At 40.1% G+C, this 20,347-nt stretch overlaps 1 protein-coding gene and 1 pseudogene across 2 annotated transcripts; one reads left to right on the top strand and one right to left on the bottom strand.

Moving 5' to 3' along the window:
- Window positions 1-497: 497 nt before the first annotated feature.
- Window positions 498-15,025, top strand: Bloc1s6 (biogenesis of lysosomal organelles complex 1 subunit 6). 2 transcript variants are annotated; one of them, XR_005285460.1, is made up of 6 exons: window positions 498-679; window positions 4,990-5,131; window positions 6,417-6,504; window positions 8,222-8,308; window positions 8,706-8,893; window positions 9,176-15,025. XR_005285460.1 is itself a non-coding variant. In XM_038330839.1 (5 exons), the coding sequence occupies exons 1-5, from the start codon at window positions 598-600 to the stop codon at window positions 8,823-8,825; spliced, it is 519 nt and encodes a 172-aa protein (XP_038186767.1). In that variant the 5' UTR covers window positions 498-597; the 3' UTR covers window positions 8,826-15,025. The 2 variants fall into 2 exon arrangements, 1 of the variants encoding a protein (XP_038186767.1); XM_038330839.1 differs by having other exon boundaries at window positions 8,706-15,025.
- Window positions 11,280-13,224, bottom strand: LOC119814787 (annotated as a pseudogene).
- Window positions 15,026-20,347: the final 5,322 nt, after the last annotated feature.

The following is a 20,347-nucleotide window of genomic DNA, read 5'->3' as shown; positions in this document are numbered from 1 at the left end:
ACAGGTAATTTGCGGAGTAATATTAGAGGCTACTAGAGGTGAGTCTAGAAAACGGTAGAGGACCATTACATTTGTTGTGGAGCTGAGTCAGTCCACATCCCTGTGCTTTCCGTCAGAACTCACGATGTCGTCCCGCAGGATCTCAGCAGGTGCTTTTGGTCATTTGGATTAATTTGTTCAATTGATACTAACAAAGCCTACGTCGTCTGCAAGCAACTGGAAGAGATTCTAAGCAACGCTCAAACTCACAGGCCTGAATAATTCAGTGGTTCACGTTCTTAAGACTTCTGCTTAAGTCGGACACAACACTAAAAAGCTACACCGGGTTGGGGCTACACATCGGGTCCGTTTTTCCGGTTATCACCGTCCGCCCTCTGCGAAACTTAACCCGCACGCGCACCTCTGTGTCCACCGCGCTGACGCGAGGGGGCGGGCTTTCCTGACTGGCTGGAACGAGCGATGCCTTCCGCACTCGTCACTTCCGTGTGCACCGCGGCTTTTGACCGGCAACGAGCTGGAATCGGCTAGGTTCCTATTTCTGGCGTCTGACTTCTTACCTGCACGCAGCTCGCCTTAAGCGGCCCACAGAGCGGGGACATGAATGTTCCTGTGCCGCCGCCCCCGGACGGGGTCCTGACCGGAACCTCCGGCAGCCTGGAGGCCGGCGAGCCCACGCTGGGTACGGCTGTTCTGCGGGGCGACTGCCCACCTGGGCCGGGACGGGGGGGGGGGGGGGGGTGGAAACCTTGGTCCCCACTGTTGGGTGCGGTCGGTTTTGAGAATTTTAAGTTTGTGTTGTTTTTTGACTATGTGTCATAGGGTCAGTGATTAGGGATGAGTTTGTCAGAAAGAAGGTCGATTTTCAGAGAACTGTCCAATATTGGCTACTCATGAAATAGTCTGACTTACTTGGTGTCATTATTTTACGCGGCACCCATCATTACTTACTCCAGCAGCCGTCCCAGCAGTTCCAGGAGAGATATAAACATCAGTGCTCGAACGCATCCATTAATTTACTGTACAGCCAGATGGACACTATTCCTGTACACCATTGTCTTTGTGAGATTGAGACTATCACCATTCAAAGCATTTTCTGTGCGCTTTGGTTCATATGAGGGACCCTAGATGAGGAAGGCTTGTCGGACCCTTAAATAATTTCTTGGTTCCAGAAATCGGAAGCTACAAATCACTCTCAGCATTTTCTGACCCTGCTTTTCTTGACGTGTTTTCCTGGCTTGTTCAATTATGTCTGCAAATATACTGTAGTATCTACTTGCAGCTTGGGCCATTCATGGTTTTGCACAGAACTCACAAACAGCATGAATATAAATTAAAGCCTATGTTAGAGAGCGGGCGAGAGACGGATAGGCGCTGCAGATTGATCTAGACAAGCGCTCTTCCGCAGAGCTGGCTCCCTAGCCTCAGGTGCCCCATCTTCTGTTAATGGCGTGAGGTTACTCACATGAAACTTTGAAACTGCGTTCAGCTCTTCTTTTGACTTCCCTCTCCTTAGTGCAGAGGGTTCTGTGTTGGCACCTGGAGCCACTGGTTCTAAAGCTAGTTCACCTATAGTCTTATTCTTCCAGTGTTGTCCTGTTGTTACAGTACTGCTCCTACAAAGCTCCAGTCCTGTCATTCCCTTGCTTAGAATCCTTAAATGGCTTCTTACCACTTACTAAGTTTAGATCCATAAAATTGACACACAGGAATCCTTATAGGCTGGATGTATGGTATATGTTAACAGTTTACTGTTGCTATGCTGTGTGTGCGCCCATGATTCAGACACATTTTATTCCCATTTTTTTCTCATTTTTTTTCTCCTAACAGTGTTGCATCCCTTCCACTCAGATTTGTATCCATTTGGAAGTGGTGGTTGGTGAAAGTTGGTGCTATCTTTTAGGAGGTTTTTGCAACGTCAAAGATTGCACAGATGTTTTGCCCAGCTGTTTTCTAAGAATTTATTCCATGGAAACAGGAACATGCAAAGATTAGCTAGGAATATCACTGTAGCTTCCTAGCAGCTAGAAGATCACAAACATTTTCACTGTTTGAAATAGCAAAAAGGGAAAATAATGTGATCTATACACAGGAGATTGGGTCGACTACTATAGAATTTTGTTCTGCTAAGAAGAACCGAGTAGATCCATATACATTGCTGTAGAAATGTCTCTAGGAGGTATTTAAAAATTGCCACGTGTGGCGGCCCATGCCTTCTTTTGGGAAGCTGAGGTAGGAGGATCAAGGCCAGCTCGGGCTGTGTGGCAAGACTTTGTCTCAAAACAAAACAAAACAAAACAAAAAATAGAAGACCTTCAGAATAGCATGTTTAATTATGATGAAAAGACCCTGTGCATGGCTGGGTAAAGGCAGTTTCTAGATGTCTGTGTCACAGTCCTACAGAGTGACTTCGTTGGAGTTAGGCCATTAGAAGGACTGTTCCCCCCCCCCCCCGTTGTGCTCTTCTAAGTTTTTACAGTGATTAATAAAGAGAACAAAAGGAATGGAAATGAAGGCATTCAGTGTTTTCAACACCCAGACTACCTTTATTTTATTTTTTTTAAATATTTATTTATTTATTATGTATACAATATTCTGTCTGCGTATATGCCTGCAGGCCAGAAGAGGGCACCAGATCTCATTACAGATGGTTGTGAGCCACCATGTGGTTGCCGGGAATTGAACTCAGGACCTTTGTAAGAGCAGGCAATGCTCTTAACTGCCGAGCCATCTCTTCAGCCCCCCAGACTACCTTTAGAAATCATCTCAGACTCCGTAACAGTTCTTCTGGTAATGACTTTGCATACTCCCCTGTATTGTGCCTACCAGGGAGGAGGATTTACCTTATTTATTGTTATGACTAAAAAATTAAACATGGTACGTGTTCAGCAAATGTTCATTCTGTGAATCTGGTAAGGACCCCTCTTTTTTTCTAGTCTTCTACAATGAAGTACTTGGAACTTAGCAACTAAATATGTATAAAAACATTAACTGAAACCTACCTAATGAGTAAGTATAGTTAGAACGGAAAAAGGAGGCCCATGAGTTAGAGTTAAAGTGTGTGTGTGTGTGTGTGTGTGTGTAGGTGAATTTGTCGTTACATCTTAAAATACCCTTGTTGGGTAAGTCTTCCTCTTTGCTATTCCATTTTTGGTTGGAGTGTTTCGGTTTCTGTTTACTCTTTCCCATTTGAATTCTGCCTTGCAGTTTTGAAAATTCTAGTTTGTGTTTTTAGGGTTAAAATTAAAATTGTACAATTTTATCTTGATTTTCTAAAAGATTGACTATGAGAGCTTGTTTTCCTCAGCCTTTTCTGAATTTAAATCTGTGACGAGCACGCTGAGAACTGTAGTTCTCATTAGTGTGTGAAACACTCTAGAAACACTCTAGAAAGTCTTCTAATTTGATTTTTAAAAGAATTTTTTATTTTCATTTTCTGTGTGTGATTTTCCTATATGTATGCATATGTACTATGTGTTAGCCTGGTGACCTTGGAATCCAGAGAGGATGTTGGAATTATAGATGGTTGTGAGCTGCCATGTGGTTCTCTGTAAGAGCATCCAGTGCTCCTAACCACTGAGTCACCTCTCCAGTCCCATCTTAATTTGATGGTAACGGTTGTTACTAGACTATAATTGATGACAGATGTTCCCGAGCTTAATGTTAATTATGAAATGCTTTTTGGGATACAATTTTAGTGAAGTGAACATTTTACCTTTTTCTCATTCAATATCAGTGATTGTAAAAACCTTACAAACATTCATTGACCCCCACTTTGAAACGGCTCTGTACCTTTTTCCTGGAAATAGTAATTGATGGGTATTTATCTTAGATATTTGGATGCCTGGAAAAGGATGAGCCATCATTCCTGGCATCGGGTCTAGATTAGCCCATAACATGATTAGAATACACTATTTCCTATAGCAAGTTAAGGTACTGAATGTTTTTTTTTCCTCTGAATTGGGTCATCACACATCACTGAACTTGTGTTAGTAGGCCCAGGTTCTGCGTCCCTATTTCCCCACTGACTTTCCTAGTATTGACCCTGGTTCACAGAAGGTGCTGAATCTTAATAAATGACAAACAACCCCCTTTAATATGTAAATATACTGAGCAAAAAATGCCCTGCATTTTTGTTTCTTTTGTGTTCAAAACTTTTTTTAGATATGCCTTTTTGTTTATATAATTTCTTCAACCGTTTTTATTCCCTATTTGGTTGTGAGTCTAACCTTTAATGACTGAGCCATCTCTCCAGTCCTCCCTGTAAGTTTTTATTTTCTTTGTGTGTGTGTGTGTGTGTGTGTGTGTGTGTGTGTGTGTTGGGGGGGGGTATTCAGTGTTCCTGTGAAAGTCAGAGAAAGTTGTCAGGAGGCTTCTCTCCTCCTGTGGTGGGTTTCAGGGATGGATGTGGATGTCAGGTGGTTGGGCTCGCATGGGAAGCACTTTGACTCACTGAGCTGCCTCATCAGCCTCTGTTTATGTTATTTCTGCATGATTTTCAAAGCACTGATGCATTAATTCAAGAATTATTAATTCAGTGACGGTTAACTCATCCTTCAATCTGACTCCTTGGCAAACATAGCATAAATTTTACATAACGTAAAATTTGAATATGCTAATGTTTGTTTACTCTAGACTTTATTCTGTACTTGCAGCTTAAAATTACTTTTTTTCCAGGTTTGGTGATACACAGCTCAGAGGGCTGAGGCAGGGGGATTGAGAGTTCTAGGCCAGCATGGAAACCTTGTTTCAAAACAAGAAAAGCTCAAAACAACAGACACCTTTTTTTTTTTTTTTTTTTTTTTTTTTTTTTTTGCCATGTTTAGTGAAAGCCCAGCAGGCACACATTTAAAAGAAGCAACTGCTGTATTGGGCAAGGTGTGCTTTCTTCACTCCTGTGTGGGCTCCCCCTCCTCCCTGGCTGAGCTCCCCAGCTTCCCTGCAGTGCAGCAGCATTAGAGCTTCCTAAATTCGGTTTTCTCTTGAGCACAGGTGTGAATGACGCGTCTCCAGATGAAGGACTGATAGAGGACTTTGCTGTAGAGGACAAAGCTGTGGAGCAGCTGGTGGGAGGCCTGCTGTCCCACTACTTACCAGATCTGCAGAGGTCGAAGCAAGCCCTCCAGGAACTCACGTAAGCCAACGGAAATCCGTTCCTTCTGTCATTTGGTAGTGGCATGTGACAGTGGTATGACAGTCTTATCTTTTGGAAGATTGCTCATTGCTCATTTCTGTGTTTTGAAGATGAGATTCATGGAGTAACTCATAATCTAAATGTAAAAGGTGAAGCGAATACTCTGTGTTTGAATGAATTGGTTGCCTCCATCTAAATCTGCTGTGTGCTCAGACTCATTGGAGTTTATTGTCCTTTAAAAGCGTAACAGCAGCGATGATCATCTCCTTCATGAATGATACTTGTAATTTGTGTCCCTTTTTGTTGTTTGATCTGGCCGATGGCTTTCATTGATAATAAAGCTTTTAATTTTTATTGCTTACCCCTTACCACCACCCCCCACTGTTTTCCAGTTTGCTGTCCTGTATTTGGCAAGCTGCTGTGTATTCTGTTCTCCACTCTGTACTTCCTCTTCTCTGATCCCTGGTCTGACATGAAGGAACAGACCTGTTGGTACCCAGACCCAAGCCTGATGGTGACCATATGATTGCCCTTCAGTCTCGTTGCTAAGTCACCTTTCGTCACTGCTCTTTGTTTTTATAACAAATCACACTATATTTTCTCTTAAAATGTTCATTTAGGTGACCCTTCTGTGTCACTGAACCCTGGAATCATATTTGATCAGGAGAGGAGTAGGAAGGAAGTTAGCTTCCCTCCCTCATAGGATTTGAATCCAAATGTTAACAAACCAGTTGTCTGGTCTGGCCTTCTTGCGTGAATGAGAGTTAGGTCAAGAGCAGAAACGTGACTCTCCAAGGCCACACAGCTGTGAGAGAAAGGCCCTGAGTGCTTCCTCGTGCCCACCCATCCCCCCAGCTGCTCTGCTGCCCTGGGGGAAGCTCTGTCCTTCTGCACTAATTTCCGGTGGCACATCAGGAAGCTCTGCTTCTAATTGGCTTTGTGGGAATGCTCCAAGTTTTAGAGAAAATGGAGTTTTGTGAGCAGAATGCTGTAAAAGAGAATGTTTTGGGGGAGAATGCAGAATGTTGTTACAGAAGTAAATAACTACAAATAATCTGGTTATTTTGGTGAAGTCTGAAATTGTGACAGAAGTAAAGCGTGCACTTAGCTGTCAGAATATATCTTTGAAATACGGTGTTGACAGATTATTCTAAGTGTCTTAGAGAGGCACTGTATTGCCAGCTGGGTTTCTAGCTTTGCGTGTTAGCTGGGATAAATGTGATTCCTTGTAATGAACCGATACTTAGAATGTAAAGTTTGCTTTGTCTGCGTGCTTTTGTTTCAGACAGAACCAAGTTGTGTTGCTAGATACACTGGAACAAGAGATTTCAAAATTTAAAGAATGCCATTCTATGTTGGACATCAATGCTTTGGTAAGTCTGTTCTTGCTTGTAACAGAACGAGATTTTATTTTAGAAAGGCTTTACACCTCTGCATTTTGGTGATCTTATCCTCCAACTTTCATGTGTAGAATTTCTTTTTCACAGGGCCTTTTGGTTGCTTTATTAGATTCCCATGGTTTCTGGCTTTCACATGCTGAACATGTATTAGGAATTCAGCTTATTTGTCTGTGGAAAGATCTCGCCAGATGATGACATGAAGACAGAGGGAGGGACATTTGCGACACCGTGTTTACCATTAAGGAAAGTGCAGTCCTTTTTGAAGGGTCAGTTATGTGGTTTCTTAGTTAATATTTAATTATTAGTATTTCTAACGCCCTGGTGAGATGGACATGTTAAAGATGAATAATTGGATAGTTCAATTTCACTGGATGCTCCTAGGAGAACAAAGGGACTTAGCATAGGCAAAGTCATGTTGCTCCTGCCCTTCCTGGACATTAGGAACCACTTGCCGGCGTGGCTTTGCAAGGGTTCCTACACATCCAAAGCAGATTTTGTGTGACAAAGGAGGATCAGATCGTTTCCCTATGTAGCCACCAGTGTTCTCTAGCACTGACGGCCTTGGTGCAGAGACTGCAGTCTTTTCAGCAGCTGACTGACTTCTTGTGGAGGAGGTGAACATGGCCGCACTCACTCATCTTTTCCTTGGCATTGGCATTGTGATCAAATGGGTATTTGTTGACTGAGTGAAAGTTGAACAAATGAACAGAATTCTGGAATGGACAGAACTGACTTTTTCACTTATTTCTTCTCTTTGCCCAAGAGTGGTTTTAATTCTCACACAGGAATTGGAAACGGGAACGCCCTGCAAGCTGCACATAGATGGTCTGTGAGCTGACTTTACTAACTGCTGCCTGAGAGGCAGCCCCTCTCGCTCCAGGCCTGTTTCTCATCCCTCATCTCTGTTTCTGAGAGTAAGGTTCCTTTCCATCCTCTGCCACTCTCTGGGCCTCCATCACTCTTCCAGCTTCTCCCAGCAGGGTCGTTTTGACTGCAGACTGTGATGCAGAGTGCACTTTACCTCCGGGAGAACCGTGTGTGTCCGTTAGTGGCTGTGTTGACATTCTGACTGCAAAAGCACAAGAAACATGACTGGATTTGTTGGCCATTCTCTCAGAATCTGTGCCGTAGCTGCCATTTTCCTGACAGGAAGACACATTGCTGGCTTGTTCTTTCAAAAAGGCAGTAGTGGCTGTTTTAATTTCTGGGTTATGTGGTATGTTTTTGAAGCAAGATGTTGTTTATGATTTTGTTAATATAAATTTGTTTTATGTTTAATAACGTGTGTGTGTGTGTGTGTGTGTGTGTGTGTGTGTGTGAGAGAGAGAGAGAGAGAGAGAGAGAGAGAGAGAGAGAGAGAGAGAGAGAAGTCCTGGCTGACCTGGAACTTACTATACAGACCAATCTGACTTCAGATTCACACAGATCTAACAGCCTTTGCCTCCCGAGTGCCAGGATTAAGGAGTGCACCATTACACCCATCTTTAATAACTTTTTTTTTGTTAACTGAATTGAATCAGATGTTTTCAAAATCCTGCTAATGGTTCAATGAAATCGGTATCATCGAACTTAAAATATGGACACAATTGAGGTTCTAAAGTTTACCAGTCGGGAAGGATGAGCTATAGTTTAAGTGTGGACATAGTTGTCAGTCTTGGCATTTCCTGCTATCTTATCTGACTCTGTTAAGTTCACAGAAGCGAAGCACTATCATGCCAAGCTGGTGAATATAAGGAAAGAGATGCTGTTGCTTCATGAGAAAACATCCAAGTTAAAAGTGAGTGGGAACCCTTGGATGTCCTTTTTACGTGGAATTTTGTTTTTCTTCAGTGTTCATGTTTTGGCGTTTTATACTTCTGGGTCCATTATGATATCAACTCATGCTGAATTATTTCCCTTTAAAAATGAAGTCTTTTGGTCCCTCCGCTAGTAGCTGGGCTGACAGGCTCATCTCTATGTGAAGTTGTAGTTCACATTTAATGTGAGCTGGGAGTAAAGTTTTCATTGTTGTTCTAAAGTAAGGGGGCCTTGAATTACTCCAGATAAATTTAAAAGTTAAGTATGGGCTTTGTTGATATGTATTGATTAACTTGAGTCAAACATTATTATTTTTAAGTTCTGCCATAACTGTAACCCTTGACTGCCCCCTCCTTCACCTCCCAATCTCTCTACAGAAAAGAGCACTTAAGCTCCAGCAGAAGAGGCAGAGAGAGGAGCTGGAAAAGGAACAGCAGAGGGAAAAGGAATTTGAAAGGGAAAAGCAGCTGACAGCCAAGCCAGCCAAAAGGACATGAGCAGCCCAGCTACCGGTGTTTGCTGCCCTGTCGCGCTCCCTGGGTCTCCAGTGCTGTACACAGAGAGGGTGCGCATGGTACCTTATGCCGTGGGCATGTTAGAAGTCCTTCCCAGGGTTGCTGTATCTCTGTGATTTCATTTCTCTTCACTTAAGAAGTCTTGTTTTTGATATTTACATTTTCAACTTTTGCTTAATTTTAAAATTTATTATTTTGATTTTAAGTCATTTGTAAACTGGAAAACACTTTGGTTTTTACTGGAGTCTGGACACTAGTTCAAAATGAGTACAAGTGCTTGGGCTTCTTGAGAATTGATTTTATAGTTTCGGTTTCTCCTCCTATGATGACAGGCCTTTCCTGCACTGCAGCACTGAGTTCTGGCAATTGCTTTTCATTGCTTAAAGAGAAATTCCAGTTGTCTGGCCACAGATCTCCTGGGAAGAAAGCCGGTGAGCCTTTGTGAAGAACACAGGACATGTGTGTACCCGGAAATACCAGCACGATAGATATGGGTCAGGGGAGGGGATGCCAGACAGATTCTTCAGCCATGCTCTGTTTCTCAGGGCTGGTGCTTACGTAGATTCCATCCATTCCTAAAGCTGTGCAGTGATGGTGGACCCGCCAGATGCTCTGATGGGCAGCATGCTTGTACTAAGTCATCCAGTGCAAGAGCATGTTGTGCTTTTTCTTTTTTACTCAGACAAGGTTTCTACAAAGCCCTGATGTCCTGGAGCTCATTCTGTAGACCAGGCTCATAGGGATCCACCTGCCTCTTATCCCCAAGTGCTGAGATTAAAGGTGTGTGCCACCACGTCTGGCTCAGGGCTTTTTAAAGTAGAGTAAAACCCGCTGTTGTTCACATCATTTGTAATTACAGGGTTGGTGGATGTTAGTAAATAGTATATAGAAGAGGCAGCATGATACCTTCAGTTATACTCTTTTTTCTATGGTTTGAAAACAAAAAAATTAATTTACTGTACTCAGTGTTTAAATCCATGACAAGTACTTCACCTATACACATAAAATTACTAAATTGTTTTATCAGACCCCTTTTAATATACAATATCTACACCTATTGAAAAAGGAAGTAGGAAAGTATTAATAGATAAAAATATAGCATATAGACAGAGTGCCTCTGCATTCTAACCTTGTTTGAGTGACAGGTGAGGAAACTTGTTACAAGTCATAATGCCACCATATCAGCTAGGAAAAGGCCCCAGCATCTCTGAGTCACCTGGGAAAAGCCTTATTCCTGTTTTGCTTTTGGAAATAATTAATCATAGGTTTATATTTATTAAGTATATCCTTAAGCCTTCCATCACTTTAGAAACCCATAAAGTTAGCAAACTAAGCTACATTTTAGTAAATATTTTGATCCCAGAAAGCAAAACTGGGCAACAGACGTGTATACAAAGTACACAGTTGAAATCTTTGGGCAAGAGGCAACAAGAATGTTAATGGATGAGAAGCCGTGCTAGTCCAGCCCTATCAAACCGTGGATCACAGCGGGCGGATGAGCATGCCCAGCTGCTGCTGATGTGTAAATTCTTTTCCTGATGAATCTATATAAATAATGCTATGGTTAGGCTAATAATAAAAAAAAAACTATCTGTAGCATGCTATAATTAGAGAAAGTTAATATATAAAACAAAGAAAAATATGCTTTTTACTTGTGAGGAAAAATGGCAAAAGTATTGCAATATTTATTACCTTACAATAAATTTTCATTGATTTTAAGCTGAGCCACGGCGATTAAAGCCTTATGGCATGATTTTACATACCATCAGTTCATTAGACAATCAGCATATGTATAGCCCTTGAATCTTCCAAAACCTTAGTTTTTCATGTTTAAAGGAGGAAACCAGAGTAGGGAGCCCTCAGAAACAGAAATGTCGAAGGTACCGTGTATCTGTACAACTCAGAGCTTCAAAATACATGCATCATACATACGAGCAATAAATAAGTCAGACCTGATGTCATCAGTTAACAAGATAATGACTCATCAGCAGCATGAAAAAAATCCAACCGCTGCTCTAAAATTATTTCTTCATAAAATAGAAGGTACACCAAAGTTTTGAATGCTGGCTACCTAAAAAAATTTGGAATACAATTTATCCACCAAAAATATATCTGTTTTAAAAGAGTCATTTATAAAACATAAACACAGCCTATACACACATTTTCTTCTCTTAGGAAAAGGGCACTTAGTGTATAGCTAAGGCATTCAGAACATAAAGATCCTGTTCACTTCCCTATTCGGAAGAAGGTATTCTGTGCAGTTTTAAATTTATATTTATAAAAATATAAATATGTCTGACAGAGATGGAATAGTGCCTGCTGCAAAATCCATTGTCAAGGCCATGAAAACAAAACTGACTCTGTTAACTGACTCTGTTTCATTCTTAGTTGCCAGAAACTTCCCAACTCATAAAAAAAACAAGGTATTCTGAGTCTTCAGAAGTGAGCTCGTAGTCTTTTGTTGTCTTGTAATAGCCTTTCGGTTTCAGCCAGTAAGCCCTCATTCACTTGAGTATCTTTCCAGCAAAGAGTGCACTTCATTCAGCTGTATAGGAAACTGTTTAATCATCTCCACTTGCAAATTCGCAATGTCCTAAGGCAAGCGCCCTGAAGTCATCCAAGGTTTCCTGTATCGTGTTCTGAATGAAGCGGATCTGAACTGAGGTCAGTGATACTTTGGCTGACTGGTCCCAAGAATATCCACTATTTTTTCTGAGAGTCAGCTCTCTACTCCAGCAGTGACAGAGGACGCTACCTTTAGAACTGGAGTTGAGGATCCATTGACTGAGGGCTTCAGTTTCCTATTTTGGCTTTTCATATTTTTCAAGATTTCTTGTTTGGTTACATGATGGAGAGGTATTTTGAATTCCAGGTTTAGTACCAGAGGAGATCAACTTTGCAAACTGCTTCAAGGAGTCCTTCGGCTCCTGCTTCTTCCCCAGGTATGTTCTCTTCGCCTCAGCTTCCAGATCATGGCTCTCACTTTCTTCTTCCCTGGAGATCCCATGAGGACAGAAGAGCACTGGAGTGCAATACCAGAGGGCTGGAAGCGACTGGATTTTTTCCTCAGTGGGAACGCTGCGTTCAGCTGCAGTAGAAAGTCAAGGCCATCTCCTTTGCCTGCGTCATCACCTCTGTTGAGTACAGCATCGTCTCTGACTGGTGAGAACATGTCACCTAAATTACTTTCCCTAGTATCATCAAAGCTGGAGAAATCTTGACTTATTCCACCATCTGTTTCCTTAAAATATCTCTATTTATGCTTTGAGAAGACAAGTCTGCTTTATCCTGAGCAGCAATGACTCCTTTGGCCATGGCTGTCGTCACAGACTGTGGGAGAACTGTGGCAGTGGAAGGGGAAGTTGCTTCTCTGACCGTCCCACTGCTGCTGCTTACAGCACAGTGAACACTCCGTTTGTTCACTGATGTGCCCTTATTTGAGCAGCCGTTATTAAGACTTGCCTTTGCCAGAGACGTGGAATACTGAAATGCTCTACATTGTACAGATGTCTTGTGGGCTCTACTGGTTTTCATGGGTGATTCCAGCTTACGTCATACTGATATATTTTCCCACGGGAAGATCCAATAGCCCAAGTGGCTCCATCAGGCATAAAATCTACTGAGGTCAGAGGAGTGTCGGCCACTAAAGTTCTCACCAGCTTCTTACTTGAAGTGTCATGGAGAATGATTCTTTTATCTAGGCCTATGGTTACAAACAGCAGTTCATCGACAGGACAGAAACATGCCTGAAGCTGGAGCCTTGTGTGTAATGTCAAAGCTACCATATGAGCTCTGATTGTTGACATCCCAGAGGGTTACTGTTACGTTATCTGAAACACTGCCAAGGAGTGACTTCTTAAACAGGGAGTAGTTCACGTGCCGGATGGGCTGATACTTCCATGGCTAAGAGGTGTACTGGATGTATTCATGGTTATGCTGTGCACAACAGTCTCACCACTGAGAGAGACCCAGAAGCAATGTAGCAATCATTCCAATTGTATGCCACACAATGACTTCTTTGACCTTTATGATCCTTAAGAGACCGATGAACTCATTTTGATTTTAAATCCCCAATATTAACAGTGTTATTTAGGCCTCCACTTGCCAAATACATTGATGTGGAATTTAAATCAACACATGTCTGCTTTTGGCCTTCAACAAGCTCCAAAAGCTGGATGGGTTTACATTTGCAACTTGACACCACCATTTTGTCTCCGCTGTAGGTTGCTGTCACTAGGAAGTTATTATTGCTGCTCCAACATATTGAGCTGATTCCATGTGGTGATGTGTGGCGGTTGAATTTATCCACCAATGCCATACATGAAGCATCTCATATTTTAATATCATTGCCTGATGAAGCAAATCTAAGGTTTTCTTGCATGACTCAGCCTCTCAAGCATGGGACCCCCCACTCCCTGCTAGATACCTTCAGTTATATTCTTGATGTGATATGTGGGGACTTACTCTGTACGGCAAATGAAGTTTCATTGTTAGAAATCAAGTGTATTAGTATACTTCCCCATTTAGTGTTTCATACACAACTGGGCTCCATCCCTACTGTGTATGAACAGTGCAGAACTACAAAGTAGGTAGTAGAATGTGTCTTTTATACTCCATGTCACACCTTTAGTAAGCTGGAGTCACTACCTCTGATCTCATGCTGGCTCTAAAGATCAGATCTTTAGTGATAGAGATCACTAAAGATGAAAGATGCTAAAAACTTGTCAGTTTAAAGGCTTAACTACTTTGAAAGAACCTTTTCTTTCTTTAATGAATGAATGGTAGTCCCACAAATCACTGCTCTCGACCTTCTGTTTAACAATACAAATGTGTCTATTTGAAAGGCTCTTACCCTAGTCACTTGCTGTCACTGCCAGAGCAGGAGTCTCTAGAACTTGCAGGACAATGTCATTAAATTACAGAACGTACTGTTTTAATAAGGTATCTGACATCTGACAAAGGCTGTAAATTGTTTTTCACAGTGATTTTTGACTGATGGTATTGGTGATTTAAAATACTGTTCCTAGACACTTTTCCTCAGTCTATTGAAGTGAATCTATCTATTTGTTTTGCTTAAAGTTTTCTCCAGTGATTCTGGTGTACCTTAAAGGATACGACACTCCCAGGTCTAGTTGCCACCAGCAGGGTTTCCCACACTAAAGCGTGTGTCCTTTTCACCTGGGAACTTGAGAGAATATTCAACATTCGTAGTTTGTACTCACTAGTTCTGATGTGGAGCCCACAGATGTTTTAGAGTGCTAAAGACAATTCTGGTGCAAGGAACTGGTAGTATAGATTGTTCAGTGACTACAGTTGTAAGGGATGGAATGGTTTCAGAGCTACCCAGTAATTTGTGGAATTCATCTTAAACTTAAGAAACAAGTTGTTAACTACTGCTTTTGATATATTATCAGATTTAAAACTAAATCTTAGCTGGCAGGAAATTATAAGAGCCCTGGTTAATTAATTGAACTTTTGACCTATAGCAAAATAAATCATCTTTAATGAATAAATGGCAAGGCACATATGTTTTCAGAATTAAGTTTTAAAGACTTTTAAACTATCAAAAAGAGGGGCTGGAGAAATGGCTCAGCAGTTAAGAGCACTGACTGTTCTTGCAGAGGACCCGGTTCACTTCCTAGCACACACATGGCAGCTCACAACTGTCTGTAACTCTAATTTCAGAGGATCCAGTGCCCTCAACTGCCCTCTGCCTGCACCAGACACACATGTGGTACACTTATTCACATTTGAAAAACATTCATCTACATAATCTAGAAACAGTTAAATCTACAAAAAATATATGTAATTATCCACTATTTTAAGGTCATTGGTTAATCAGAAATGTGATAGGTGATCAAACCCTAAAACTTTAGCTGTATTTCACATATAACCTTATAATAATCTTGCTGTGTTTTTCAACCAATAGAAATTGGCTGGAAAAAAGTTGTGCTTTTTTTGAAACAATATTAGATATATACAGAAGTGAAATGTATGGTGTTCATTTTGTGTTGACTTTGTCTTGAGTGACATGTAAATATGCAGATGTTGAATGTAATGTATAATATGTCCGCTGTGAGTTTTAGCGGTACCAGTTGCATGCCCAAATACCTTTGTCTGATTTTGATTTTATAAATGAAAACTACTTTTTATGCATCTAATAAAACATCAGAATCACGCGGTGTTATTTGTCAAGAACTATTCTGTATACATCAGTATGTATTTGTATTTATGTACATTACTCCAGACATCTGACTGTTTTACCACCTCTCCTATTTTGTTCCTCTTCATGTCCTCTGTATACTAAATGATCTTTATATCTCATTTAAAAAATTCCAGCACTCAAGAGGCAGAGGCAGGCAGATCTCTGTGAGTTTGAGGCCAGCCTGGTCTATAAGAGCTAGTTCCAGGACAGGCCCCAAAGCTACAGAGAAACCCTATCTCAAAAATAACAACAACAAAACAAAACAAAAAACAAAAACAAAACAAATTGCCAGTCCATGGGCTGCAGAGTTCTAACTTTGCTTGCAGAGGACCCAGGTTTGGTTCCCAGTACATCAGGTATAGTAAGGAGGCCACTTGTTCGTTTCCCAGCCACCCAGACTCCCGAAATAATCACACAGAAACCGTATTAATTAAATCACAGCTTGGCCAATTAGTTAAGCATATTGCTAGCTAGCTCTTAATCTAGACTTAACCCATCTCCATTATTTTATATTTTACCACGAGGGGCATGACCTACTGGCAAGGTTTCAGCATGTCTGCCTCTGGCAGCAGCTCCATGGTGTCTCTCTACTCTGCCTTCTTCCTCCCAGCATTCAGTTTAGTTTTCCCTGTCTACCTCTGTTCTGTCCTGCTCTGCTATAGGCTCAAAGCAGCTATTCACCAGTGGCATTCACAGCACACAGAGGGGAATCCCACATCAACTCACCTTTTCTGTTTAAATAAAAAAGGAAGGTTTTAGCTTTAACATAGTAAAATTACATATAACAAGACAGGTATCAAGAATTGCAGTTACAATATTTCTATCTATCTTTTATCATAACTAAGGAAAACTATAATTATAGCTATCAATTCTTCAACTTCATCAAAGGCTGCAGGAAGATATACTATTACCTAAGTAAACAGGAAGTGCATTGTAAGCAACTTCCAAAACTCTAGAATTGACAGAGACATCTTTCTGTCTGGATAGTCACCTAAAGTCCTTCTGTACTGTTGGGGCATCCATCTTCAGCCTACAGGTCCATAATGTACAGCAGACTTTTCCATGAGGCAGGAAGTTTCAAAGACAGTTCCACCTATTTTGGCAGTTTGTCAGTCACTTTCTTCTGTGCTCTTCAGAATGTCTGGAAGACTCATGAAGCAGGAACCCCAAAGGACTGTCTCACCTTCTTTAGGAAACTTCAGCAGTAATTTTTTTCTGTGGGTCCTGCATGTCCAGTTTATATAGCATAATACCAAGCAGTCCAGGCAAGAGTAGTTTCTTGCCCAAATGGCTAGCAAACTCCATAAGGAGCCTCTTCAATGCCCATCTTCCTCTTGAAGTAGATGGGTGCTACCAGGAACAGATGTGTCTCATTGTCATGAAAAGTCCTAAGTATTAAAATGCTATATTCTGTAGCTCTTTGAAGTGGTTGAACAATACCTATCTATCTGAAATATATCTCTGTACATCTAGAAAATCTAACTAACATGACAATAAGATTGACTAGTATAGATGATTATCTGTTAACCTATATTTCTTAATTATACATTACATTTTAAACGAGGTGTACAAACACAATACCTTACTCAAGAGCAGAAATATACTATAATAAAATCAATCTTAGCTGGGCGGTGATGGCGCACGCCTTTAATCCCAGCACTCGGGAGGCAGAGGCAGGCGGATCTCTGTGAGTTCGAGGCCAGCCTGGTCTACAAGAGCTAGTTCCAGGACAGGCTCTAAAAAAGCTGCAGAGAAACCCTGTCTCGAAAAACCAAAAAAAATAAAAAAAAAAATAAAAAAATAAAATCAATCTTAAATTTGTATCAATAAACCAAGGTCCATACCAGTGCAAATCTCTATTGCATATTCCCCTTTAAATGTATAGAAACATTTACAAACAATTATTTGGGAATATGGGCATAGTTCTCTCCAAACTGCTTCCTGCTGTATATTGGGAAAAGTTGTTTTTTGGGGGTGTTCACGGTGATCTCTCAGGGGGTCATGGTCCATCAAGCCATGTTAGCCTTGAAGGATTCCACAGGTTCTTATCCTTTGTGAAAACAAAAGCAGAACCTCTTTTCCAAAGCAACAAATCCTTAGACCCAAATTCTGAAGTCATGGTACCTTTAGAACATATATGCTGGTTTAGCTTAGCAGCCCAAACAGTGAAATGTCTCTGTACTTAGCTCCTTAACAGTCAAAAATTCAAAGAAAACACAATAATATACATAATCCAGATGCTCTGTGTATATTCCATCTTTATATGACATATTTAATTTTATTCTGTTACTTTTTAATATTTATTTTATTATCTTTACTCCTTTAATCTATGACTATCTGTGTGTCTTTAACGACTTTGTTTTTTAAAACCCATTTATTTTTATAATTCTCTATACTCTTTCTTCTCTCTCCCAAGCCTATGTACATTTATCTAACACTGAGACTCATTTAGAGGTCTTTTCTATCTGGATTTGTCTTTATTGTGTATCTGTAATCCTTTTCTGACCAGAATGGCTTCTTAAAATGCTAAGCACATCTTAAAAAACTAAGTGGCAGCCTTACTAGGTCAAACAAGGCCCTGCCCGCTTGCTCTGCCCAGTTCAGCATGGCAGAGCTCTTTGCTGCCTCTGAGAGCCATGAGCCATGCTTACAGTCCCATTTTTAGGCACACAGCCAGTCTATATTGTCATTAAGCAAGTTGTATCACTCTGTTCCCAAACCCCATTTAAATGCTTTATAGCTGGACTTCCCCAAAAGAACCAGAGCTGTTTGAGGCCCTTAAAGAGGAAATGAAAAATTCTCTCAAACAAATGGAGGAAAAGACAAAAATGGAAGAAATCAACAAATCCCTTAAAGAAACCAAGAAAAAGCAACCAAATAGATGAAAGAAATAATTTGAGATTTGAAAACTGAAATAGAGACAATAAAAAAAACAAGGGAATTATAGAAAAAGAAATTATGAGAAAATGACCAGGAACTACAAATGCAAGCATAAACAGCAGAATACAAGAGGTGGAAGAAAGAATCTCAAGCACTGAAGATACAATAGAGAAAACAGACTCATTGATCAAATAAAGCATTACATCTAACAAAATTTTAACAAAAATATCCAGAAAATATGGGACACCATTAAAAGACCAAACCTAAGAATAATAGGGATAGAAGAAGGAAGAGAACTCCAGCTCAAAGGCACAGAAAGTATATTCAACAAAATCATAGAAGAAAACTTTCTTAACATGAAGATCTAGGAAACAGAACACCAAATAGACTGGATCTAAAAAGTCCTTTCACCACATAATAATCAAAACACTAAACATACAGAATAAAGAAAGAATATTAAAAGCTGCAAAAGAAAAAAGGTCAAGTAACATATAAAGGTAGACCTATCAGAATTACACCTGACTTCTCAATGGAAACAATGAAAGCCAGAAGGTACTGGTCAAGTATTATACAGACATTAAGAGACCATGGATGCCAGCCCAGACTACTATACCCAGCCAAACTTTCAATCACCATAGAAGGACAAAACAAGATATTCCATGACAGAACCAGATTTAGCCAATACCTAGTCACAAACCCAGCACTACACAAAGTGCTAGAAGGAAAACTCCAACCTAAGGAAGTTGGCTACATCCACAAAAACACAGACAATATATGATCTCACAGCTACAAATCCCAAAGAATGGGGAAACACATAGAATAATATCGCCAACAATGAAAACTATCAGGAGCTAGCAATCACTGGTCATTAATATCCCTTAATATAAATGGACTCAACTCACCAATAAAAGACACAGGCTAACAGATTGGAAGCAAAAACAAAATTTATCCTTCTGCTGCATACAAGAGACACACCTTAACCTCAAAGACATACATCGTCTTAGAGTAAAGGATCGGGAAAAAAATTTCCAATCAAATGGACCTAGGAAACAAGCTGTTGTAGCTATCCTAATATATAAATAATACAATATAATAATGTAATATTAGCTAAGATAGACTTCTAAGTAAAATCAATCAAAAGAGACAAAGAAGGACATTTCATATTAGTCACAGGAAAAATCCATCAAGAGGAAATCTCAATACTGAACATCTATGCCCCAAATACAAGGGTCCCCATATATGTAAAAGAACCACTTCTAAAGCTTAAATCACACATTAAACCCCACACACTAATAGTAGGAGACGTCAACACTCCACTCTCACAACTGGACAGGTCAGTCAGACAGAAAATTAACAGAGAAATAAGGGAACTAACAAATGTAATGACTCAAATGAACTTAACAGATATCTATAGAACATTCCATCCAAACAAAAGAATATACCTTCTTCTCAGCAGCTCATAGAATCTTCTCAAAAATTGACCATATACTAGCTAACAAAGCAAACCTCAACAGATGAAAAAAAATTGGAATGTCCCCATATAGCTTATCTGATCATCATGGTTTAAAATTAGAATTCAAAAACAACACAAATTCCAGAAAGCCCACAAACACATGGAAATTAAACAATGCTCACCAAAATCATCAATGGGTCAAGAAAGAAATAAAGGAAGAAGTTAAAGACTTCCTAAAATGCAATGAAAATGGCCACACAATATACCCAAATTTATAGACCACAATGAAAGCAGTGCTAGGAGGAAAGTTCATAGCAGTAAATGCCTACATAAAGAAGGTGGAAAAATATCCCACAATAGTGAGTTAACAGAACACCTGAAAACTCTAGAAAAAAAGAGGCAAACTCACCCAGGAGGACTAGATGGCAGGAAATAATCAAATTGAGAGATGAAATCAACAAAATAGAAATAAAGAAAACAATACAAAAAATCAATGAGACAGAGTTGGTTCTTTGAGAAAATCAACAAAATAGAAAAACCTTTATTCAAACTAACAAAAAGGCTGAGAGAGAAAACCCAAATTAACAAAGTCAGAAATGAAAAGGGGGACATAACCAGACATGGAGGAAATACAGAGGATCATCAGGTCATATTTCGAAAACCTGTAGTCCACAAAATTGGAAAACTTAAAGGAAATGGACAATTTTCTGGATAAATATCACTTATCAAATTAAATCAAGACCAGAAAAGCAAATTAAATACACCTATAACTGCTAAAGAAATAGAAACAGTCATCAAAAGTCTCCTAAACAAAATCGAAAACAAACCCAAAGGACTAATATCAATACTCCTCAAACTGTTCCACACAATAGAAACAGAAGGACCATTGTCAAACTCTTTTTATTAGGCTACAATTACCCTGCTATCCAAACCACACAAAGACATTACTAAGAAAGAGAATTACAG

Source organism: Arvicola amphibius, chromosome 5 (genome assembly GCF_903992535.2).
Source record: "Arvicola amphibius chromosome 5, mArvAmp1.2, whole genome shotgun sequence".
Classification (NCBI taxonomy): Eukaryota; Metazoa; Chordata; class Mammalia; order Rodentia; family Cricetidae; genus Arvicola; species Arvicola amphibius.
Note: the sequence above shows the minus strand (reverse complement) of the source record. Positions and strands in the feature narration are given on the sequence as shown.

What these genes read in the sequence shown, in the direction of transcription:
- Bloc1s6 (XM_038330839.1), top strand. Translation starts at nt 598, where the DNA reads ATGAATGTTCCTGTGCCGCCGCCCCCGGACGGGGTCCTGACCGGAACC. An exon ending in TGTTGGACATCAATGCTTTG is followed by an intron (nt 6,505 to 8,221) that starts GTAAGTCTGTTC and finishes GACTCTGTTAAG; the next exon opens with TTCACAGAAGCGAAGCACTA. An exon ending in AGAAAACATCCAAGTTAAAA is followed by an intron (nt 8,309 to 8,705) that starts GTGAGTGGGAAC and finishes ATCTCTCTACAG; the next exon opens with AAAAGAGCACTTAAGCTCCA.